This window comes from Felis catus, chromosome C1, assembly GCF_018350175.1.
Source record: "Felis catus isolate Fca126 chromosome C1, F.catus_Fca126_mat1.0, whole genome shotgun sequence".
NCBI lineage: Eukaryota > Metazoa > Chordata > Mammalia > Carnivora > Felidae > Felis > Felis catus.
The window spans coordinates 186,781,359-186,806,698 of NC_058375.1; the positions used below are offsets into that span (position 1 = coordinate 186,781,359).

At 39.5% G+C, this 25,340-nt stretch overlaps 1 protein-coding gene across 2 annotated transcripts; it reads left to right on the plus strand.

Moving 5' to 3' along the window:
* The first annotated feature begins 2,239 nt into the window (after nucleotides 1-2,239).
* Nucleotides 2,240-23,356, plus strand: NIF3L1 (NGG1 interacting factor 3 like 1). 2 transcript variants are annotated; one of them, XM_023259597.2, is made up of 6 exons: nucleotides 2,241-2,815; nucleotides 3,633-3,795; nucleotides 7,170-7,296; nucleotides 9,202-9,340; nucleotides 19,018-19,101; nucleotides 22,954-23,356. In XM_023259597.2, exons 1-6 carry the CDS (start codon nucleotides 2,383-2,385, stop codon nucleotides 23,136-23,138), a joined length of 1,131 nt encoding a protein of 376 aa, XP_023115365.2. In that variant the 5' UTR covers nucleotides 2,241-2,382; the 3' UTR covers nucleotides 23,139-23,356. The 2 variants fall into 2 exon arrangements, with proteins under 2 accessions (XP_023115366.2, XP_023115365.2); XM_023259598.2 differs by lacking the exon at nucleotides 9,202-9,340 and having other exon boundaries at nucleotides 2,240-2,815; nucleotides 22,954-23,090.
* The last annotated feature ends 1,984 nt before the right edge of the window (nucleotides 23,357-25,340 follow it).

Sequence of the window (25,340 nt, forward strand, 5' to 3'; positions counted from 1 at the left end):
CCCCGCCCCATCTTGCAATGACAAGAGTCCCTGCGCAGGACCGGAAGTGGTGCTAGAGGAGAATTGGTGAGTGCTGGGCTATTTATTCCCGCTTGGCCAGGCCCAGGTTAGCGTAAATTGTGGGAGTTGTGAGATTGCGTCTGTGAAAGGAGGCAGAGGAGGAGACAGGGGCAGGAAACTGGCTTGTGGCATAAGAGCATAGGGCACCAGGGGAGCAGGGGTCCTAACTCAGGAGTTTCTGCCAGTGCCTGGTCTCGTCACTGTCCTGGAAAAGGTCTGAAGTGGGACTGAAATGTCAGGTAGATAAAGTAACGTAAGAGGGTGCAGTTCGCAGGCTGTAAAGTGGTTCCTACTGATGTATTTTAAAAACAGTGCTTACTCTAGGCCAGGCATTGTTCCCAGCCGTACGGTTAAATCTTGTGACAACACTATAAGCAGGGCACTTTTATTCTCATTCTAGAGAAGGTGAGACAGCAGAGGTTGAGACGTCTGTTACACAGCTGTGGTTCTGGGAGTTCGTTGCGTTTCAGAATGGGTCCTTCAACCCACAATGCTATGCCGCCTCCCATTGTTAATTGTTGGCGTCAAGCTTCGCGGTTTTCTAAAAATGGAGGGTGTTCTATGTTATTTACAAGGGTTCTTTCAAATTTAGCAGTAAATAACTCAAAAGTGGTATGGTGGCCCACTAGGGCTTCACTTTCAAGGCCTGCCAGATTTAGAAGAGTCTGGAAAGTGGGGCAGTATCAGAACTTGGAAATTCTAGAGTGGAAGTGGTATAAGGACCTTTAGAAGGTCTTCCGAGACCTTAGGCTCCAGTAGATTTTGTAGGCTCTGCATCATTTCTGTGTTTTTGTTTTTGTTTTTAAGAAAAAGCGTGCGGGGAGAGGGGCAGAGGGAGAGAGAGAATTCTATGCAGGCGCCGTGGGGCCTGACACGGGGCTTCATCGCAGGACCCTGGGATCATGCCCTGAGTCAAAATCAAGAAGAATTGGGTACTCAACCAACTGAGCGCCCCCCCCCCCCGGCGCCCCATTCAAATCAGATACTGAACAAGTACTCACATCTCTTAGTAAACATTTCTGCTGAAAAAAATAGTTTTTTTCAACAAATTTGTTAAACATTTTTGTTGAAAGAATTTGTTTTTGAAATTACTGGATTATGACTAATTTGATAAAATTTACAGTTGGCCATGCTTTTCTTGTTAATTGTGCATACAATGAATGCTTTTCTTCAAAAACAGAAATGTTCCTAGAATCTTAATGGAATTAACAGTGTTTTGTATAGGGACTAGACACTGAAGATGTTTATTAAGAAAAACTTTATTTGAGGCACCTGGGTGGCTCAGTTGGTTAAGTGTCCAACTTCAGCTCAGGTCATGATCTCACCGTTCCTGAGTTCAAGCCCTGCATCAGGCTCTCTGCTGTGAGCACAGATCTGGCTTCAGATTCTTCCTCTCTGTCTCTGCCCCTCCCCTGCTCACACTGTCTCTCTCAAAAATAAATGTTAAAAAAAAAAAAAAGCTTTATTTAAGAAGTTAAAGGATGGGGCACCTGGGTGACTCAGCTGGTTAGTGTCTGACTCGATTTCAGCTCAGGTCATGATCTCCCAGTTTGTGAGAGCCCCGAGTTGGGCTCTGTGCTGACAGCATGGGATATTCTCTCTTTCTTTCTCCCCCACCATTCCTCTCCCCACCCCTCCCCCACTTGCACTGTCTCTGACTCTCTCAAAATAAATAAAAAGTTGAAGGAAACTTGTAAGGGAAGATAGTATTTAGAGTAATGGAAAAAGGATGAGGGTGGTTGAAGCAAGGATGGGGAGAAAAAGAACTTTGTGTTGGGGGCTGAGGAAGTGGGGATGAATGTGTACTATGTACCAGGCTTGTGCTAGGTGATTTACACATCTTAATTGATTTGCTTCTATGGATGGCCTTTGATTTTGGTTATAGTAGCTCCCATTTGGTAAATGAGAAAACAGCCTCAGAGAAGCTAAGTGACTTACCTAAGGTATCATGTGCTGGTAAGTGGCAGAATCAGTATTTGAACCCAGGGATATGTGACTATAGTTCTTTTGCTCATATGCTTTGCTACCTCAAAGGTCCAGGCTTAAAGTGTACATGTGTACCATTTCCTGGGTATTGACTTCAGATACTCAATTTTACCGGATTTCTTCTCTCCCTTTTGTTTTGTTTTGTTTTGTTGTTGTTAGTGTGCAAGCCGGAGAGAGGGGCCGAGAGAGAGACTCTTAAGCAGGCTTCATGCTCAGTGGGGAGCTCAGTGCAGAACTCAATCCCACAACTCTGGGATCGTGACCTGAGCTGAAATCAAGAGTCAGACGCTCAACTGACTGAGCCACCCAAGCATCCCAGTTTTACCTGATTTCTGTATGTTATCTCGTGTACTCCTCACTCCCACAACAATCCGGCTTGTTCATTCCCCGATCTGCAGTTCTTCCCGTTCCTTCATGGATTTGAAGGTTCTCCTTTCCTCCTTGAATGACTTTGCATCCCTCTCACTTGCTGAGAGTTGGGACAATGTTGGATTACTGGTGGAACCAAGCCCACCACACACTGTAAACACACTCTTCCTTACCAATGACTTGACCGAGGAAGTGATGGAGGAGGCGCTGCAAAAGAAGTCGGATCTTATTCTCTCCTACCATCCGCCTATTTTCCGACCTTTGACGCACATAACCTGGAAAACATGGAAGGAGCGCCTGGTGATTCAGGCTCTGGAAAACAGAGTTGGTATTTACTCTCCTCACACAGCCTATGATGCTGCACCCCAGGGAGTCAATAGCTGGTTGGCTAAAGGGCTTGGTGAGAAGCCTCTTTTTCATGTTTAATATTTTCCCTACGAATGCTTTGAAATTTTAGAATGTCTTTCTAGTAGAATTTTAACTGCTTTAGATGTGGGTACCATTCTATTTTTATATATTTAAAAATAATGTTGTGAAATCTGGCCATTAAATTGCATTTGAGAAATTAAATTTTCATCCTTAGTAAGGAGAGCATAGGAAATCTTTATTGCTGGACTGAGCTTTGTGAGTCCTCACTCTTGTGACACAGTGCCTAGCACCCCGAAATTCAAGAAGTGCTTGTTAAATTGAGCTCTGAAATCTCAGATCTCTCCAGGATATTCTTTGTATGTCAGTTGGATAGAAATCAGATTTTCACTGGATGCTCACTCATGCCCAGCACAATGACGGAATTCAGCCTATGTGTTTTAGCTTTATTTTTAGTTATTTTCATTTACTCATTTGGGGTTGAAACTTTTATGATGACATAATCTGAATTAATGTGGTCAAGTAGGTTATGAGCATTTGCAACCTGAATGATGATTTACCTGAATAAATTTAGTAAGCAGTCACAATTCTATGTATTGTCTAAAACTTCATGAGTCCAGTTTTTGTGGTATTTAACAGTCTTCTGGAAAATAATTCTGAAAATAAATTTGATTTTATGTCAATACTAAATCACTAGATTATGGGGACTTTTGGATGTATATGTAAGGGATATATATATGTGTGCATATTATATAAACATCAGTTTCTAAAAGCTTATTTCTTAAAATTTTGCCCATAATAGTTTATCTTTTTAATTAAAAAAAAAAACAACAACACAATTTTATTCCTAGGAGTTTGCACCTCCAGGCCCATACATCCTTCCAAAGCTACCAACTACCCAACGGGGGGAACGCACAGAGTAGAATTCAGTGTTAACTCCACCCAACACCTGGACAAAGTCATTTCTGCAGTGAAAGAAATTGCAAATATTTCTATCACTTCTTTTTCTACTAGGTATGATATATTTTTCTTCTTTTTTGTGTGTACTTATCTGTAAGGATCTTCTTTATAAATTCTATAACTCTAGTACTGTGAACTGAAACAAATTGTTTCCCCCAGGATGGGTTTACGAGGCAGTATACTTCTCATTTGCATGTAGGTGCTCCAGAAGAACCATGGGTTTTTTTTTCCTGAAACAATAAAAATGACAAGTAACACTTACTATTTTCTAGGTGGGAGGGACTATACTATGCCTTTTATTTACAACGTTTCTAATTCCCCTGATAATGTTGAAAGGTGGTTTTTATAGTATATAGATAAACCCTACTGACTCACTGATTACATAGGTTTACTCTTACCAGTTTCAAGCAAATCAGTGATTCTCAAACACTTTAATGGAAGAAGACATTCAGGTGCCTCTTATAAGGCCAATCATTTATTTAGGGCAGAGATATCAAAATGGTGCCTTTAGTGGATTTTCTTTGAAGCTAATTTATCCGAACATCTTTTGAAGCATGTTAAGAGACAAGTTAGACAAAGCTGGAACTTAATAATTGTTTAAAAAAAACAAAGATGAATATAATAACTTTAAGAAGATGGAGATGTGTTCCAGGCTGCAACAAAAAGGGACTCTTGTGAGTGATTTTTAGGTGTAGATACCTTGTAATAAAATTATTGCAAATGCTTTCTAATAGTGTTGAGGGATTTAAAAAACCTTAAGAAAAATTATTTCTAGGACTTTGTATAGATTCCAGTTATGGATGTCTTTTACCATATTGAAATACTGTGTAAGTACTGAAATTAAAAAGATACACATGAAAATTTCAAACAGTGTAAAAGTCCTCCTTGTTCCCTCTACTCAATTCCAGTATCTTCAATTCATGTTACCTTTTCCTTTGTTTTCAGAGAAGTGCGTATCTTTCTAAACATATACAGGAACATGGAGAAATGCAGATTTTTGTGGGGTTTTTTTTTATTGTTTTCTTAATTAAATGGCATGCTGCATTTGCCTCTTTTACTGAACAAGAGGTCTTAGAGATCTTTCTATGTAGGTATAGAAGATCTCTTTAACTGCTATGTAGTGTTTCTTATGGATCTACTGGACTTTCTTTAAGCATTTCTCTTTCTAACTAATGAGCTTTTTCCTTTTTTAAAAAGTTTATTTATTTTGAGAGAAACAGAGACAGTGCGAGCTGGGGAGGGGCAAAGAGAAAGGGAGAGAGAGAATCCCAAGGAGGCAGCGCAGAGCCCAATGTGGGGCTCCTAATTCATTAAACCAAGAGATCATGACCTGAGCTGAAATCAAGAGTCAGACACTCAACCGAGTCACCTAGGTGCCTTCCCTCCTTTTTTAAAACTGATGCACATTTAGTTTGGTTTTAGTTTTTCCTTATTACGGGTGATATCTGGGTTTTGTGATTAGATTGGGGCCCAGGCACTTTTTCCCTTTTTCTTGTCAAAGCTCTACAGATGATTCCAGTGTTGACAACTACTCTTCCAGATTCTTTTAAGGTGTCTTTTCGCTCTAGAATTCTATGATTATATTTTTAGAGTTTATGGTTAAATACAAGACTTTTCTGATGCCAGTGTTTTTGGAGACACTTCAGGGCATTGCTTCTCAGGGTCGTTCAAGACCCCCTACAGAATGTTGGCTTCATCCTAAAGCTATGTAATTAGAATGGGGTTTGCCTGAAAATCTGTCCAGGAGATTCTTGTTTCAGTGGTTTGAAAAATTAACTTCTTTGGGCCTTAAAAAAATTCAGTTTGAGGGCACCTGGGTGGCTCGGTTGAGTGTCCAACTTTGGCTCAGGTCATGATCTCATGGATTGTGACTTTGAGCCCCACATCAGTCTTACTGCTGTCAGCTTGGAGCCTGCTTTGGATCCTCTATCTCCCTTTCTCTCTGCCCTTGCCCCGAGCGCGTGCGTGCGTGTGTGTGCGCGCGCGCGCGTTTTCTCTCTGTCTCAAAAATAAAAAGCCCTTCATTTGGGAAAAAAATTCGATTTGCTTTGGCCCCATTCATAGAAGTTCTATTTCACTGGATCTGTAGAAGGGTCCAGTAGCTATCATTTTAAGAAGCTAGCAGATTTCTTTTTTTTTTTTTTTTTTAATTTTTTTTTTTTCAACGTTTATTTATTTTTGGGACAGAGAGAGACAGAGCATGAACGGGGGGAGGGGCAGAGAGAGAGGGAGACACAGAATCGGAAACAGGCTCCAGGCTCTGGGCCATCAGCCCAGAGCCTGACGTGGGGCTCGAACTCACAGACCGCGAGATCGTGACCTGGCTGAAGTCGGACACTTAACCGACTGCGCCACCCAGGCGCCCCAGCTAGCAGATTTCTGATGCATACCTGGGATTAGGAACAGTTCTAGAATAGTAGTTTCAAAGTGAGGTCCCTGAACCAGCAATATCAGCATCACCTGGAACTTGTTAGGTAAATTCTAAGACCCCACCTAGATCTACTGAATCTGAAACTGGGGAGTTGGGTGAAGCTCAACATTCTATTTTAATAAGTCTACAAGGAGATTTGGATGCATGCTGAAGTTTGAAAAATATTTTTGTTTATTTATTTAATTTAATTTTTTTTATTTTACTTATTTTGAGAGAGAGAGCGAGAGAGAACACGAGCAGGGGAAGGGCACAGAGAGAATCCCAAGCAGGCTCCGCACTGTCAGCACAGAGCCTGACTGGGGTCTGGAACTCACAAACTGAAAGATCATGTCCTGAGCAGAAGTCAAGAATCTTGACACTTAACCGACTGAGCCACCCAGGTGTCCCTTGAGAAATACTATTCTTGGGGCACCTGGGTGGCTCAGTCGGTTGAGCGACTAACTTCGGCTCAGGTCATGATCTCGCAGTTTGTGAGTTTGAGCCCCACGTTGGGCTCCGTGCTGACAGATCAGAGCCTGAAGCCTGCTTCAGATTTTGTGCCTCCCTCCCTCCCTGCCCCTCCCTGCTCATGCTTTGTCTCTTTCTGTCTCAGAAATAAATAAACATAAAAAAATTAAAAAAAAAAAGTATTCTTGAAAATGGTTTGGGATTGCAACCTAAATTTCATGTAAATCTTTTTTTTTTTTTAAGTTTGTTTATTTTGAGAGAGAGTGAGTGCAAGTGGGGGAGGGGCAGAGAGAGAGGGAGAGAGAGAATCCCAAACAGACTCTGTCTGTCAGCAAGAATCCTGATGCAGGGCTTGAACCCACAAACTGAGATCATGACCTGAGCTGAAACCAAGTGTCAGAGGCTTAACTGACTGGGTCACCCAGGCGTCCCCTAAATTTCATGTAAATCTAATCTTAATTATAGGAGGTTGTAAAGTGTGGATTGTTTATAATATGTTTTACTTATATTCATCCTAGAACAGCAAGTGATTTTTTTTTTTTTTTAATAGGACTGATGATGAAGAACAAACACGGATTAGTCTGAATTGTAGTCAGGAGGCTTTGTTACAGGTGATGGCTTTTCTTTCCCAGAACAGACAATTCTATCAGAAGACTGAAATTCTGTTACTGGAGAAGGTAATAAAAATATATACTGTGCATTTTTGTTTGGCAAATTCATTTGTAAGTTGTTATATCAACACACTGTCAACTGTTACCTAAAGAAGCACAAGGTAGTGTTGAGGACATAAAATACCCTGGAAAATATACTGTACTGAGAAAGGGAGACATTCCAGGAATGGAAAAGTGTTGGTAGAGGTTTTAGTTCATTCAGGCTGTTATAACAAAATACCCTGGACTGGATAGCTTATGAGCAACAGAAATTTATGTCTCACAATTCTGGAGCCTGGGAATTCCCAAGATTATGGTGCTGACAGATTTGGAGTGGTATCTGGAGAGGGTCCACTTCCTGATTCATCATCGGTACCTTCCCTCTGTGTTCTCACGTAATGGGAAGCACTAAGGATATCTCTTGGAATCTGTTTTATAAACTAATTCCAGTCATGTGGGCTCCCCTCTCATGACTTAAGTACCCCCTAAGGGCTCCACCTGCTAATACCATCATCTTTGGGGGTTAGGATTTCAACATAGGAATTTGTTCAGGGGCAGACACATTCAGGTTATAGAAGTGTAGTATTGTGAGGTTTTTTTTGTGTGTATTTTTTTAAATGTTTATTTTTTTTAGAGAGTGACAGAGTGTGAGTGGGAGAGGGGCAGAGACAGAGGGAGACACAGAATCCAAAGCAGGTTCCAGGCACTGAGCTGTCAGCACAGAGCCTGACGTGGGGCTCGAACCCCCCCCCCCCCCCCCATGAGATCATGACCTGAGCCGAAGTTGGACGCTTAACCAGCTGAGCCACTCAGGTGCCCCAGTGTAGTAGTTTTTTTTTTTTTTAATGTTTTTTTTTATTGAAGTATGGTTGAAACCCAGTATCATATAGTACTTTTTAGGGTTAGAGACTCGGTTACAGGTTCTATCTCTTTTTATACCCTCTGCCTGGACCATTCTATTTGCTCCTTTAACTTGACAGCTATTCATATGGTGATTTCTGCATCTTTACTTTCTGGCTCAGAATGCTTTCTTAAGGTAAAAACTTAAAAAAATGAACCCATATTTCCTGGAACTCTCTGTTCCTCTTAAGGGATCCCACATATAATTTAGTATATACAAATATTGACCTTATTCCCACATCTCCCCTTTGAATATTACTTTTTTCTATTTCATTGGTGGCATCATCTTCTGCCTGATTTTCCAAGTTTACACAGCTCTCCCTTGCCTCTCATAAATCCATGCCTGCTGATTCTGTCCCCAAATCTATAGAATGTTTCTCTTCTCTATGTCACCACAGTAGTTGAAAAGTTGTGCTTTGTCACCACAGTAGTTGAAACTCTCCTATCCCAGGTAACAAAAGAAGAGTAGTCTCCCTAGTGGGCACCGGAAGGGCGACAGTCCATGCTTTTTCTCATAGTGTACTGGTCATGGCCTCTGTCTCCATCCCTTGCTCTGCACATCAGCTGTAGCGTCTGCTCTTGGAACTGCTCTGAGCTCGTACCTTTCCACATCTCACCCTATCCCTTTCCTACCACACTATACTTGACATCACATTATTATGATTATACATTTTTTTACTTTTTTCTGGTCTGGGAGGCCTACGTTTTTGCAAAACCTTTGGTTCCACTTTCTCCAAGTATCCCTACCCCAAGTCCCAGCTCATTTATTTTGTCATTTCTTTGTGCTCCCATAAAATGGTTCCTGTCTTGCATTTAACCACTTTTATTGTGATTAGTTATCTAAACATTTGCCTCTCAGGAGACTGAGCTCCTAGAAGTCAGAGAATGTTTTTGTCAGGCTTGCATCCTTGAACTTCAACCGGGACCTGGCTGTAGTAAGCTCACAGTGTGCATGTTTTATTGATCTCAGTATTTGCTGTATGTTTTCTAGGACTGAGATGGACAGTTTTTCTAACTTGTGTTTCTCTTCAGCCTCCACTTCCGCAAACTGGGATGGGACGGTTGTGCACACTGGATGAGCCTGCTTCCTTGGCAACCATGATTGAGCGAATCAAAAGGCACCTTAAACTAGCTCATGTTCGCCTTGCTCTTGGGGTAGGAAGGACCTTAGGTAAATATGACCCATTTGTTTGTCCAGTGTACCTACTAATAATGTAGCATTACATAGTATTTGGGCAAAAGTTGATGGTTTGGGTTGTAGTAATGTGACAGGAAACATGTTAGTTCACGGGGTGGCTGACTGATTTATTTTATCAATCCAGGTGGGCTAGGTTATGCTGTGGTGTACATCTCATTTGGCTCAAGGAAGATTTATGTTTCAGTCCTACTCCATGTTCATTTCAAGTCAGCAGGAGAAGTCTACTCATGGTACACTGATTGCTGTTGCAGAGGGGGAGTTTTAGATGGTCTTGGACCATCAGTTAAACATTAACCCAGAAATGATACATTTTCTGTTCAAATCATTGTCTAGAATGAATCACGTTTTGAGCACAAATCAGGGCATGAAGCACAGTCCTACCATGGGCCAGGAAGGGCGCCGGAAGTTTTTATTATTCCAATTACAATGCAAGTATTCTATTTTATAATACTGATGGCATTTTACAGCAAGGTGCCAAGTGATCCACGGCAGTTTCCGAGTCTTGTAGCCTTGGTTTTTGGCTTTTAAATACTGCAGTAGGGGAGCCTGGGTGGCGCAGTCGGTTAAGCGTCCGACTTCAGCCAGGTCACGATCTCGCGGTCCGTGAGTTCGAGCCCCGTGTTGGGCTCTGGGCTGATGGCTCAGAGCCTGGAGCCTGTTTCCGATTCTGTTTCTCCCTCTCTCTCTGCCCCTCCCCCGTTCATGCTCTGTCTCGCTCTGTCCCAAAAATAAACGTTGAAAAAAAAATACTATTAAATACTGCAGTAAACATAGGGGTGCATATATCTTTTCAAGTTAGTGTTTTTATTTTCTGTGTGTAAATATCCAGTAGTGGAATTACTGGGTCATATGTATTCCTATTTTTAATTTTTTGAGGAACCTCCATACTGTTTCCCACGGTGGTTGCACTTAGTAATGTTCCCACTAGCAGTGCATGAGGGTTCCTGTTTCTCCACATCCTTGCCAACACTTGGTATTTCTTGTCTTTTTGTTTTCAGCCAGACTGAGAAGTGTGGGTGATCTCTCATTGTGGTTTTGGTATGCATTTCCCTGATGATTAGCAATGTTGAGCATCTCTTCATGTGTCTTTTAGCCATCTGTATGTCTTTGGAAAAATGTCTTTTCAGGTCTTCTGCCCATTTTTAAATTGGATTATTTGTTTTTTTTATAGTGTTGAGTTGTAGAAGTTCTTTATATATTTTGGATGTAAGCCTGTCATTGGATATATCATTGCAAATATCTTTTCCCATTGAGCAAATTGCCTTCTCATTTTGTTGATGGTTTCCTTTGCTGTTCAAAAGCTTTTTATTGTGGTGTAGTCCCAATAGTTTATTTTTGCTTTTGTGTACCTTCCCTGAGGAGACCTATCTAGAAAAGTATTTCTAAGGCCGGTGTCAGAGAAATTACTGCTTATGTGTTCTTGTAGGAGTTTTATGGTTTCAGGGCTCATATTTAGGTTTTTAAACCGTCTTGGGTTTATTTTTGTGTATGGTATAAGAAAGCTGTCCATTTTCATTTTTTTGAATGTAGCTGTCCACTTTACCCAACACCATTTGTTTCTTTGTTTGTTTTTTCTATTGATAACCAACTTTATTTTTTTTCTTTTATTTATTTATTTTTAAAATATAATTTATTGTCAAGTTACCTAACATACAGTGTATACAGTGTGCTCTTGGCTTTGGGAGTAGATTCCCATGGTTCATTCCTTACATACAACACCAGTGCTCATGCCAATAAGTGCCCTCCTCAATGCCCATCACCCATTTTCCCCTCTCCCCATCAACCCTCAGTATGTTCTCTATTTAAATGTCTCTTATGGTTTGCCTCCCTCTCTGTCTGAAACTATTTTTCCCCCTGCCCTTCCCCCATGGTCTTCTGTTAAGTTTCTCAAATTCCACATATGAGGGAAAACATATGTATCTGTCTTTCTCTGACTGACTTATTTCACTTAGCATAATACCCTCCAGTTCCGTCCATGTTGTTGCAAATGACAAGATTTCATTCTTTCTCATTGCCAGGTAGTATTCATTCCATTGTGTATATAAAACACATCTTTATCTTTTCATCACTTGATGGACATTTGGGCTCTTTCCATAATTTGGCTATTGTTGATAGCGCTGCTGTAAACGTTGGGGTACATATGCCCCTGTGATTCAGCACTCCTATATCCTTTGGATAAATTCCTAGTGGTGCTATTGCTGGGTTGTAGGGTAATTCTATTTTTAATTTTTTTTTTTTAATTTTTTTTTTCAACTTTTATTTATTTTTGGGACAGAGAGAGAGAGAGCATGAACGGGGGAGGGGCAGAGAGAGAGGGAGACACAGAATCGGAAGCAGGCTCCAGGCTCTGAGCCATCAGCCCAGAGCCCGACGCGGGGCTCGAACTCACGGACCGCGAGATCGTGACCTGGCTGAAGTCGGACGCTTAACCGACTGCACCACCCAGGCGCCCCTATTTTTAATTTTTTGAGGAACCTCTGCACTGTTTTCCAGAGTGTGGCTGTACCAGTTTACATTCCCACCAACAGTGCGAGAGGGTTCCCGTTTCTCCATATCCTCACCAACATCTGTTGTTTCCTGCGTTAATTTTAGCTTCTCTGACTGGTGTGAGGTGGTATCTCAGTGTGGTTTTGATTTGTATTTCCCTGATGATGAATGATGTTGAACATCTTTTCATGTGTCTGTTGGCCATCTGGATATCTTCTTTGGAAAAGTGTCTGTTCATGTCTTCTGCCCGTTTCTTCGCTGGATTATTTGTTTTTTGGGTGTTGAGTTTGGCAAGTTCTTTATAGATTTTGGATACTGACCCTTTATTTGATATGTTATTTTCAAATATCTTCTCTCATTCTGTTGGTTGCCTTTTAGTTTTGTTGATTGTTTCCTTTGCTGTGTAGAAGCCTTTTATCTTGACGAGGTCCTAATTGTTCATTTTTGCTTTTATTTCCCTTGCCTTCGGAGACATACCAAGTAAGAAGTTACTGGGACTGAAGTCAAAGAGGTTGCTGCCTGTTTTCTTCTCTAGGGTTTTGATGGTATCCTGTCTCATATTTAGGTCTTTCGTCCATTTGAGTTTATTTTTGTGTATCATATAAGAAAGTGGTCCAGTTTCATTCTTCTGCATGTTGCTGTCCAGTTCTCCCATCACCGTTTGCTAAAGAGACTGTCTTTTTTCCACTGGATACTCTTTCCTGCTTTGTCAAAGATTAGTTGGCCATATGTGGGTCCAATTCTGGGTTCTCTATTCTATTCCATTTGTCTGTGTGTCTGTTTTTGTGCCAATACCAGACTGTCTTGATCATTACAGCTTTGTACTAGAGGCTAAAGTCTGTGATGGTGATGCCTCCTGCTTTGGTTTTCTTTTTCAACATTACTTTGGCTATTCGGGTCTTTTGTGGTTCCATACAAACTTTAGGATTATTCCAACACCATATGTTGAAGAGACTTTTTCCCATTGGATATTCTTGCCTCCTTTGTTGAAGATTAATTGACCATATATAAATGGGGGTATATTTCTCAGCTGTTCCATTGATCTATGTGTCTATTTTTATGCCAGTACAATACATTTTTGATTATTAAACCTTTATAGTATATCTTGTTTTTAACATATGTTTATTTTGAGGGAGAGAGAGAGAGACAGAGAATGAGCAGGGGAGGGGGCAGAGGGAGAAAGAGAAATCCCAAGCAGGCTCTGTGCTGTTGGCACAGAGTTTGATGTGAGGCTCAATCCCATGAACTGTGTAATCATAACCTGAGCCGAAATCAAGAGTTGGACCCTTAACCGACTGAGCCACCCGGGTGTCCCTGTAGTATATCTTGAAATTGGGTAGTATGATGATGCCTCCTGCTTTGTTCTTTCTCAAGATTGCTTTCAATGTTCAGGGTCTTTTGTGCAGCCATACAAATTTTAGTATTATTTGTTCCAGTTCTGTAAAAACTACTGTTAGTATTTTGATAGGGATTGCACTGAATCTGTAGATTGCTTCGGTAGTATGGACATTTTCACAATATTAATTCATCACATCCACGATAGTGGAATATCTTTGCATTTCTTTGTGTTATGTTCAATTTCTTCCATCAGTGTTTTATAGTTTTCAGAGTATAGGACATTGACTTCATTGGTTGAGTTTATTCCTATTTTATTCTTTTTGGTGCAGTTGTAAATGGAGTTGTTTTCTTAATTTCTCTTTCTGCTATTTCATTATTAGTGTATAGAAATGCAACAGATTCCTGTGTATTGTATTTTGCAACATTATTGAATTCATTTATTATTACTTTTGGTGGAGTCTTGGGGTTTTCTTGTGTATACTATTATGTTGTCTGCAAATAGTGAGAGTTTCACTTCTTCCTTAACAATTTGGATGCCTTTTATTGTCTGATTGCTATGACTAGGACTTCCAGTGGCAAGAGTGGGCATCCTTGTCTTGTTCCTATTAAAGGTATGTTTCCTTTAAACCCACTTTGAGGTTTTTATCATGAACAGATGTTGAATTTTATCCTGTTCTGCCCCTATTGAGATGGTCGTATGATTTTTATCCTTTGTTAATGTGTTTTACCTTGATATTCTGAATATTGAAGCATCATCCTTGTGTCCTTGGAATTAATTCAGTTTGGTTGTGGTGGATGTATTGGTGAATGTGGTTTGCTAGTATTTTGTTGAGGATTTTTGCATCATTCACCAGGGATATTGGCCTGTAGGTTGGGAGTCTTTGTCTAGTTTTGGTATCAGGGTAATGCTGACCTTGTAGAATGTATTTGAAGCTTTCCTTCCTCTTCTATTTTTTGGAATAGTTGAAGGAGAATACCTATCAAATCTTCCTTGTTTGGTAAATTTATCTATATATCTAGACTTGTATTTGTTGGGAGTTTTTTGATTACCCATTAAATTTCATTGAATTGGTCTGTTCAGATTTTATTTGTTTTTACTTTAGAGAGAGAGTGTGTGCATCAGTGGGGAGAGGGGCAGAGGAAGGGAGAGAATCTTAAGCAGGTTCCACTCTCAGTCCATCATGGGACTTGATCCCACATCCCTGGGATCATGACCTGAGCTGAAATCAAGAAGCGGACACTCAACTGACTGAGCCACACCGGTGCCCCAGTCTGTTTAGATTTTCTATTAATCCCTGATTCAATTTTGGAAGATTGTGTTTTTCCAAGAGTTTATCTATTTCTTCTAGGTTGTTCAGTTTGTTGGCATATAATTTTTCATAGTAGTCTCTTTGGATTTCTGTTTTGTCAGTTGTTACTTCATTCATTTCTGATTTTTTAAATTTGGGTCCTCTCTATTTTTCTTGATAAGTCTGGCTAAAGGTTTATCAATTTTTGTTTATCTATTCAAAGAAACAGCTCTTCATTTCCTTGTCTTTTCTATTGTTTTTTTATTTTAGTCTGTATTTCATTTATTTCTGTCCTGATCTTTTATTTCCTTCCACTAACCTTGGGTTTTGTTGTTGTTCTCATTCTGTTAGATGTAAGGTTAGATTGTTCAGATATTTCTTGTTTCTTGAGGTAGGCCTGTATCACTGTAAATTTTCCTTTCACTGCTTTTGCTGTGTCCCAAAGATTTTGGACCATCATGTTTTCATTTTCATTTGTCTCTGTATTTTTTGATTTCTTTGTTGACACATTGGTTGTTTAGCTCCCACATGTTTGTGGTTTTTTCCAGTTTTTTTCTTGTGATTGATTTCTAGTTTCCTACCATTGTGGTTGGAAAAGATGCATGATATGATTTTAGTTTTCACAAATTTATTGAGACTTATTTTTTTTTAATTCTTTTTAAATGTTTTATTTATTTTTGAGAGAGACAGAGACAGAATGCAAGTGGGTTAGGGGCAGAGAGAGACACACACACACAGAATCCAGAGCAGGCTCCAGGCTCCGAGCTGTCAGCCCGATGTGGAGCTTGAACTCACACTCCGTGAGATCATGACCCGAGCCGAAGTTGGACGCTCAACAGACTGAGCCACCCAGGTGCCCCAACTGAGACTTCTTTTTTGGCCTAACATGTTTTATCCTGGAGAATCTTCCATGTACGTTTGAAAAGAAGGTATATTCTGTTGTTTTGGGATGGAATGTTCTGTATATATCTGCTAACACTAATGTGTTGTCCAAAGACACTGTTTCTTTATGGATTTTCTGTCTGGATGATTTATCCATCAATATAAGTAGGTGTTAAAGTCTCCTACTGTTATGATAGTACGGTCAAACTTTCTGTTTATATTTGTTAATACTTGTTTTATGTATTTAGGTGCTCCAATGTTGGGTGCAGAGATATTTATAATTGTTATATCCTCTTTTGCATTGATTTCTTTACCATTATGTAATGCCTTCTTTCTCTCTTGTTACATCTTTGTTTTAAAGTCTATTTTGTATTGCTACCTTTGTTTTGTTTTGCTTCCATTTGCATGGAATCTTCTTCCATCCCTTTTCCTTCAGTTTGTATGTATCTTTAGGTCTGAAGTGATAAAATACAGACCCTTCTATATGCTGCCTACAAGAGACTCACTTCATCCTATATTTTTTGATTGTTGCATTTACACCATTTACATTTAAAGTAATTACTGATAGGTATGTGCTTATTTTTATTTTGTTAATTGTTTTCTGGTTATTTATGTAGTTCTTTTTGTTCCTTTTTTCTTCTTCTGTTCCCTTTCCTTGTCACTGGTAATTTTCTTTAGTGTTATGCTTGGCTTGCTTTCTTTTCAGTTTTTGTGGATCTGTTACAGATTTTTGTGTTTGTGGTTACCAGAAAGTTTCTCTATAGGACCCTAAATATATAGCCATCTATAATTGATGGTCACTTAAGTTCGAACACTTTTTTTTCTTAATGTTTATTTTTGAGAGAGAGAGCGCGCACACGCAGTGGAGGGGACAAGAGAGAGGGAGACAGTGCATCTGAAGCGGGCTCTGTGCTGACAGCAGAGACCCTGATGTGGGGCTTGAACTCACAAACCATGAGACCATGACCTGGGCTGAAGTCAGATGCTCAACTGACTGAGCTTCCCAGGCACCCCAAGTTGGAACACCTTTTAAAAGGACTTGTTTTTTATTCCCTCATGATGTGTGTGGCATCATATTTTACATCTTTTTATTCATAACTATTTCCTAATTATGGCTTTTTCTTTTCTACTTAAAATAAGTTCTTTAACATTTGTTGTAAGTCTGGTGTAGTGGTGATGAACTCCTTTAACTTTTGCTTGTCTGGGAAACTCATTTTATCTCTCCTTCAAATCTGAATGATAATCTGGCTAGGTAGATTATTCTTTTTTTTTTTTTTTTTTTTTTGAGAGAGAGAGAGAGAGAGAGCACATGAGCAGGGGAGGGGCAGAGAGAGGGAGACAGAATCTCAATCAGGCTCCGCAGTGTCAGCATGGAGCCTAATGTGGGGCTTGAACCCATGAAACCACGAGATCATGACTTGAGCTGAAGTCAAGATCTGGATGCTTAGCCAACTGAGCCACCCAGGTACCCCATGGGTAGATTATTCTTGATGGTGGGTTTTTTTCCTTTTAGCATTTTGAATATATCATGATACATTCCCTTTTGGCCTGCAAAATTTCTGCTGAAAATCAGCTGATAGCCTTCCAGAGTTTTCCATATAAATAACTTTTTGCTTCTCAGTTACTTCTTTTAAAATTCTCTTTATCTTTAGTCTTGGACATTTCAGTTATTATGTGTCATGGTGTGGATTTCCTTGGGTGTGTCTTGTTTGGACTTTCTGTGTTTCCTTCTCCAGGTCAGGGAAGTTTTCAGCTATTCTTTCTTTCTTTTTTAAATTTATTTTTATTTTTTATTAATTTTTTTTTAATGTTTATTTTTGAGACAGAGCAAGCATGAGTGGGAGAGAGGCAGAGAGAGAGAGGGAGGGAAGGAGACAGGATCTAAAGTTGACTCTGTGCTGTCAGTGCAAAGCCAGCATGGGGCTCGAACTCAGAAACTGTGCGATCATGATCTGGGCTGACATTGGACGATCAACTGACTGAACCACCCAGGCTTCCCAACTGTTATTTCTTCAAATAAATTTTCTGCCTTTTTCTTTCTTCTCCTTCTGAGACCGATATATGCTATGATTGTTCACTTGATGTTGAAGAGATCCCTTAACCTATCCTCATTAATTTTTTTTTTCTTTTTCTGTTCAGGTTGGCTGTGTTCCATTATCAGTTTTTCAGATCACTGATCTGTTCTGCATTTGTTAATTCCCTCTAATGTATTTTTCATTGCAGTTATATTCTCCATTTCTGGTAGGGTTTTTTTTAATGTTTTGTTTATTTTTGAGAGAGCACAAGTGGGGGATGGGCAGAGAGAGAGGGACACAGGATCTGAAGCAGGCTCTGCACTGAGAGCAGTGAGCCCATTGTGGGGCTTGAACTCACAAACCGCGAGATCATGACCTGAACCAAAGTTGATGCTCAGCCAACTGAGCTACCCAGGTAGCCTGATAGGTTTTAAAAAAAAAAAAAAAAAAAAAAAAAATTTCTGTCTCTATGTTGAAGTTCTCACTGAGTTCTTCCACTCTTCTCTCCAGTCTGGTGAGCATCTTTATGACCATTACCTTAAACTCTTTACCTGGAGTATTACTTCTCCCTGTTTCATTTAGTTCTTTCTCTGAAGTTTCATTTTATTCTTTCATGTGGAACATATTCTTCTGTCTTCTCATTTTGCTTGACTTTCTGTGTTCACTTCTATGAATTATGCGGAACAGCTGCTTCTCCCCAACTTGAAGGAATGGTCTTATGTATGGTCATCCCTGAGTAGACTGTGTGCCTGGTGACTTTGGTTGGCTGGAATGGTGTTGGGCATGGGCAGACACCCAGGGCACTCTGTGCTGGAGCTGCCCTAGTGGGATGGTTGGAGCTAAAGTGGGCATGGACTGGGGTGGTCGTAAGGCTCTCAGAGAATGCCTTGGCAGGATAACTGAAGCTGAAGTGGATGTAAGCCAAGTGTTCCAGGGTGCTCTGTGTGCTCTGTGGAGCTGAGGTGAGGCATGGACTGGTGGGGGGGAACCTGAGTGCTTTGCACAGGGGGCACCCTGGCAGCACAGCTGTACCTGAAATAGGTATAGGCCAGGGAGTCCCAGAGCTCTCCATGCAGAGGGCACCCTCAGCCTCTCTCTTAAAATACCACTGATGGAATGACCAGTAATGAAGTGTCCATTCTAGAAGCCTTAAGTGCTAAATACTTGTTGGATTTGGGCTTCAAAGTTTCTGTTATTTTACTCTACAGCAACTCTACAGAGGTTGTTCTTTTGAGTTAAATATGATATTTAAAAATACATGTCAAATGAGTTTGTAGCATTCCTATAACTAGCCCTTTTAGTCCCTCACCTGAGAAGGAGCTGGTACCTGCTTATCTCTCGCTGTTGCCTGGAAAACCAGGATGGTCACTTTACCAGCCTTATGTGGGCTTGTGCACAGCTATGTCTGTTTGAAGGAATTAATAGCCCTGCATTGGGTTATTTTTGCAATACCAAAGAATCATCTGTCTATATGAAGATGTGTTTTATTATTTTTTTAAATTCAGTAAGCAAAGTTCATTTACTGGTAATGAGACCAGGAGTAAAGTCTGCATTATGTGAAAGATTATTGATACAAATTATAATATTAAAATGAAGGGGAATTGTAATGTGTTGGTCTCTTGTTTCCTTTATTTTGAAGAGTCTCCAGTCAGAGTCGTGGCCCTGTGTGCTGGTTCTGGGAGCACCGTGCTGCAGGGGGTAGAGGCTGACCTTTACCTCACAGGTACGATAGCCTCTGGGTCTCCTTTTCTTTTTTGTGTGTATCATTCCCAGCTTTATTTTTTATAAGGAAAAAAAAAAACAGGTTTTTAAGCCAGCACCTGGCATATAGATGGATCTAATACCTGTTGTTTGAACCTGAACTAAATAGGAACTGCACTGGAATTGGAGATAGACGGTATTCTTTTATTTTTTTTTATTTATTTTTTTACTAGTAAATTTAAACCATATTCTTTTAGAGGGAAAAAAAGTCATTAAACAATTTACTGTTAGATTATCTTAAAAACTTGTGTTCAGTATTTATTTAACCTGTGTTCTTCTTAAACATTCTCATAGATTTCATGTCTGTTAATGGGACACTTTCTACCTTTCCACCTTAGCTAAAGCCACTAAAGCCAATCATTAGTTCCTATCAGTTCTAGCTCCAGAATATTTTTTTTAAGGTTTATTTATTTTTGAACCCATGAACCATGAGATAATGACCTGAGCCGAAATCAAGAGTTGGATGCTCAACCAATTAGGCCACACAGGCACCCCATCCAGAATCTTTATAGAGCCTTTCCTCTTATCTCTATTCAAGCATCATCTTCTACATGAAATACTTAAATCTAATCTTAAGTCTTCGACATACAACCCTCAAATTAACTTTTTTTTCAAAAGTACAAATTTGATGGTATATAATATTATCCTAGCTAAAAAGTCTTTAGTGGTTTCCTTCACGTGTCCTGGTCAGGCCTGAACATTCATCCTCTTTCATGCAGCCTTCTGCTGTTTTCTCTGGCTAGAATGCCTTCCTTGCCCTTTACTTCTAGTGATAAGCTCAAGATACCTCCTCTGAGAAGCTTTTTCTGACACTGTCTGGCTCCTGCCCTGATGGTCATGCCTTCCTCTCCAATTACTATTGCTTTATCCTTTTTTTTTTAATTCTTCATTTTTTAATTTTAGAGCAAGAATGAGCAGGGGAGAGGGGCAGAGGGGCAAAGGGGGAGAGAGAGAGAGAATATCTTAAGCAGGCTTCACAGTCAGCACAGAGCCTGACGTGGGGCTCATTTCCAAGACCCTGGGATCCTGATCTGAGCTGAAATCAAGAGTCGGACACTCAGCTGCCTGAGCCACCCAGGTGCCCCTCCTGTTGCTTTCTCCTTAACCTCCAGTATGCATTTCTATCGGATGGTAATTGTTGAGCTTTATACTCTGTCCTTGAGGGTAACATCTAATAGGTACAAGGCCCATCATTCAGAAGATTTGGAGGCACTTTGTACACTAATGGTTGTATTTTGCTACATTTGCATATTCTGTGTTACATACATATTCTGTGTGTGTATGTGTATAAATATATATCTATGGGTGTGCATATAAATATATTTCTATTTATGTGTTTCCCCCGAAACCATTTTGTAATAAATTTCTTACATGACCTTTTATCCCAAAAACATCAGCATATATCTCCTAAGAACTAAGGACATTTTCTTTTATGACCAATGATCAAATACAGGAATTTAGGATTGTTAAGACACTTACTTAATATGTAGTCTATATTTAAATTTTGCCAAATGATTAGAATTGCGTATCTTTTTCTGATTGATACCTAATCTGTGAGCACACACTGCATCTAGAAGAGTTTCTCGGCTCTGTCCAGAGCATTGACATTTTTGAAGAGTATAGGCCATTTGTTTTGTGGTATATCTCTAAATTTGGGGGATGTGATTATTTCCTTATAAATAATGACTTTCTTAAAACTAGTTCTTTTTTTTTAATAGGCTTGAAAGAGACTTTTAAAATGTTTTTGTTTTTAATTATTCTTTGTTTTTAGAGAGTGCACAAGTGGGAGGGAGGGGCAGAGGAAGAGAAAGAGAATCTTAAGCAGGCTCTATACTTTGCATGGAGCCTGATGTGGGACTCCATCCCATGACCCTGGGATCATGACCTGAGCCAAAATCAAGAGACACTCAACTCACTGAGCCACCCAGGCACCCCTAGTTTTCTTTGTTTACACTTTTAAGCAATATGTGCATAAGATAAATTCATGCAGTTCAAAATTGTTAAAATAGCCTTCCTATCTGGTTACTTGGGGAAATAGAAAGTATCTTCTTATCTGGTTGACCTTAGATGTCTATGATCTGTGAGGTGTCGCTTTGAGTATAACTTTAGGGATGAAAAGCACCAGGTCAAAGGCGCATATAGGCCTCTCCTGATGTTCATCACCCTTACTGTGAGTGTAACATGGTAGTATCAGGGTGTTAAGGGTAGTATCCTAGAAAGACCAGCAGATTTGCTCCTTGTAAATATAAATTCTCATTTGCTTCTTTCCCACAGCTACCCTCCTAAGCTAGGCTTTTCTTCCCTTTGCCTTCAGCTAGTACAGAGTCTTTGCAGATCCCCCTGTCCCCGCCCTGCCTTTCATGCCTTCTCCTCACAGCATTTATAATTGTCCAGGTCACCAGACTTGTCTCTCCTGAAGCATGGCTTCTAACTGGGCCCCTTAGTGTCTTTCTTCTTTTTACTTTCCTATTTACCTTTACTATTTTTACCTTTACTATTACCTTTACTATTTACTATTACCTTTACTATTACAGATTAAGATATTTTAAAAGATTATTGAATAAAAAATATCCCATATATGAAATGACATGTATTGGGGAGCAGGAAAGTGTGGAGGATTGAACCTTTCCCTAAGAACCTTATTTGTTGATGTTTTCAGGGCTCTAAACATATTTCAAAATTAGACTTGTTATGAACAAGCTAAATTGTGTATTTTTGCTGTAAAATCAGAAGTCCTCAAATTCACAAATAGTGTTTTTAAAAAATTCAAGACACTTGAGGGGGCACCTGGGTGGCTCAGTCAGTTGAACATCTGGCTCTTGATTTTGCCTCAGTCATGATCCCAGGGTCATGGGATCAAGCCCTGTTGGACTCTGCAATGAGCATGGAGCCTGCTTGGGATTCCCTATCCTGCCCCTCCCTTGCATACACACACACTCTCTCTAAAATAGGAAAAAGCAACTATTGGGGCGCCTGGGTGGCTCAGTCAGTTAAACGTCTTGGCTATTAATTTCGGCTCAGGTCAAGATCTCATGAACAGTGAGATTGTACTGTGGGGCTCTGCGCTGACAGCACAGAGCCTGCTTGAGATTCTCTCTGCACCACCCATGCATGTGCTTGTGCTCCTTCTCTAAATACACATTACAAAAAATACAGAACACTGGAGTTTTTTTAAACCTTTTTACAAAAGAGGAGCTCCTCTTCTACCAGTAACTTCAGAATTTCTAGGAATTTTGCCTAAGTTAAAGGAAAATAAATACCCTGTATTTATTTATTTATTTATTTATCTATTTATTTATTTACCTTGTCTTTAATTTAGAAGTAACCTTAAGCTTGTTTCATCCTTATTAGAGTAGAGCTGATACTGAAGATTTTGGTGTTCACAAAGCATAAAGAAGTGTTTGGGAACTATACCTAGGATTTTCTGGAGATATTTTGTTATTTGATATTGATATAGATGAGAAATTTTCTGAAAGCCCCAGTTGACTTAGCAGTACTCGTTTATCTTCTTACGGAAACATTTTGAATGGGTGTTCTTGTAGATCTGGTTCTGGCGGTATTAGATGCTATTGCATACGGGAGTTTAGATTCTTGTCTGAGTCTGCCAAGGAGGAAGAATTTGGAATTCTCATTGGGATGATCTGTCTCTTTCTAAATTGGAAGACACCTAAGAAACCTGTACATTATTTTCTAGATTTATGTGTAAAGTTCTGCTTTTTACACGATGAATTCTTGGTGTTTCTGCAGTTATGGTTCAGCATTCCACAGACTCTGTGTCTAATATTTAAGTATTTGCTCTTTCCTTTGTTGGCAGGTGAGATGTCCCATCATGATGTTCTGGATGCTGCATCCCAAGGAATAAATGTCATCCTCTGTGAACATAGCAACACTGAACGAGGTTTTCTTTCTGATCTTCGAGATATGCTGGGTGCTCACTTGGAAAATAAGATTAATATTATCCTGTCAGAAAGAGACAGGGACCCTCTTCATGTGATTTAAAGCATACAGGGACAACAAGATGACAGAGTCTACAAATTGATTTGCTCCCAACTTGAATACGTAACAGGAATCAGCAGACTTAGTATCCGTCTGGAAGAATGTCTTAGAATGTACACTATTTCTGGTTTGTAAATCTGCTTCACCAAATAGTCTGTAGCTTGTATGGTAAAAACCATAATGTATTAAACACTTAACAATTAAACGTATTAAACAAACTACTATTAACAAATATTTATTATAAGATGAATTAAGATTATGATACAATGTGAAGTACATATTTATCAACTCCAGGAAGATTACTTAACATTCTTGGTAAGTACCTTCTTCTTAGCTTAATTATAGATGAGATCTGTCATTTGAGATCTCTCTGCTCTTGGTTAGTTTAAAAAACTTGAGATTAGAATACTGATTTCTAGGTAGCAGCCTCTAGGGGGTGATAAGGTATGTCTGTATGTTCCTGTTAATAGATCACTAATGTCTCACATAAATTTCAGAATCAGGATGAGGTTTTGTTTTTGTGGTTTTTTTCTTAATATACATGACCATTATTCATAATTATTGTTTTATTGCTTTTGGGTAACTTATCTGTAATTTTATTAGTAATACATAAAAGATGGTTAGCTTTCAAAATAATACCAGTTATCATACAGTATTAATTTTGTGCTAGGCCCTCTCAGGTAGGTTATAAACAGTTTCAATCCCTATAAATAAGAATACAGGTATTATTATTATTTCCATTTTACAGATGAGTGAACTGAAACAGAGGTTAAGGAGTTTGTCCAAAGCCACGTAGATAGGGAGTGAAGGAGTTAGGACACAAAATGTGGTAGCCTTGCTTCACGGTCTGTGTTCTCTACTTCTTAACACTGACGGTAAAACTGATATAGGAGTTATATAAGGAATTCTGAAGGAAAAGAAATCCATTTTCACTGGGATTTTCTCTGGCTGGTATGGGAGGTTTTTCGTTTGAATACTTATATTTCCAGTTTCTCTGCTGAGCTTTTTACTTTGGTAATAATGAAAGCAAATCTTGTAAAATGCTGAGAAAGGATTTTACATTTCTTTTGTAGGACCCTTTTCCTACCAATCATCGCCCAGAGGATTTGGGATCCTGACTCACAAATTATTCTTGGTGGTTTGCTGTAATATTGATTCACTGCAGAAGTAACTCGATAGGACTGAGCCTTAAGAAATGTCCCCAGTTAGAGTCAGAGGAGGAGCCAAGAGAGGAGGTGGGAGGAGAACCAGAAAAGATTCAGAAGCCCAAGTAGAAAGCTTGGATGAGGGATGGTTGACACCAAAGTAGAGAGAATGAGATAGCAGACAGCTTTGAGAGACCATCTTAATGGCATTTGCCTCAGTCATTGTGTTCTATGTGCTGGGCCCATAAAGAAGTGGGGAGAATAGGACAGAAATTTGGATGATATTTTAGAGTATATTGTAATTAACTATGCTAAGGATATGCAGAGGGCTTACAGGGAAAGTTATCTGAGGAATGGGGATAGATTTCAGTCAAGAGGTACAGCGTGAACAAACACCAAGTAAAGAGGAACCACACAATGCATTGAAAAAGCCCAAGTAATTCACTTGTCAGGGCAGAAAGCAGGAGGCATGAAAGGTATTGTCAGAGATGGTACTTAAGAAATAGCTTGGGGCCAGTAATTTCTCAAACTGTTTTTTTCTCTTTATGGCACACTTAACAGTTACTCATGCTGAAGGTTGTGGATTAATTCCTTTGGATAGAGTTCCAGGGGGATTTAATGGATCGAAGAATTCATGATTGGACATACTTATTGCTAAAGAGCTTTTTTTTTTTTTTTTTTTTTAAAGAATGACATTATTGGGGTGCCCAGGTGGCCCAGTTGGTTAAGTGTCCGACTCTTGATTTTGCTGGGATCAAGATGATCTAGCCGTTTATGAGTCTGAGCCCCGCATCAGGTCTGTGCTGATAGTGTGGAGCCTGCTTGGCAATCTCCCCGCTCCCCACCCCCACCCTCTCAACTTGTCATGTCTCTTTGTCTCAAAATAAGCTTTAAAAATTGTAGTAGTAATGTCAGTTTTTTTTAAGTTTCTTTACTGGCATGCTAGCATTTTTAAGTAACTAAAAGTACTCCCAAATATATCCTCTGTAGTTTTTAAAACATAAAGTACTACTGAAGATGAATTCTTTATTTTTGCTTGTCAAATTTTCTGAACTGTTAA

Coding starts and splice junctions, on each gene's coding strand:
- NIF3L1 (XM_023259597.2), top strand. CDS start 2,383: ATGTTATCTCGTGTACTCCTCACTCCCACAACAATCCGGCTTGTTCAT. Junction 2,816..3,632: donor CTGGTTGGCTAAAGGGCTTG/GTGAGAAGCCTC, acceptor TTTTATTCCTAG/GAGTTTGCACCTCCAGGCCC. Junction 9,341..19,017: donor TGGGGTAGGAAGGACCTTAG/GTAAATATGACC, acceptor TTTATTTTGAAG/AGTCTCCAGTCAGAGTCGTG.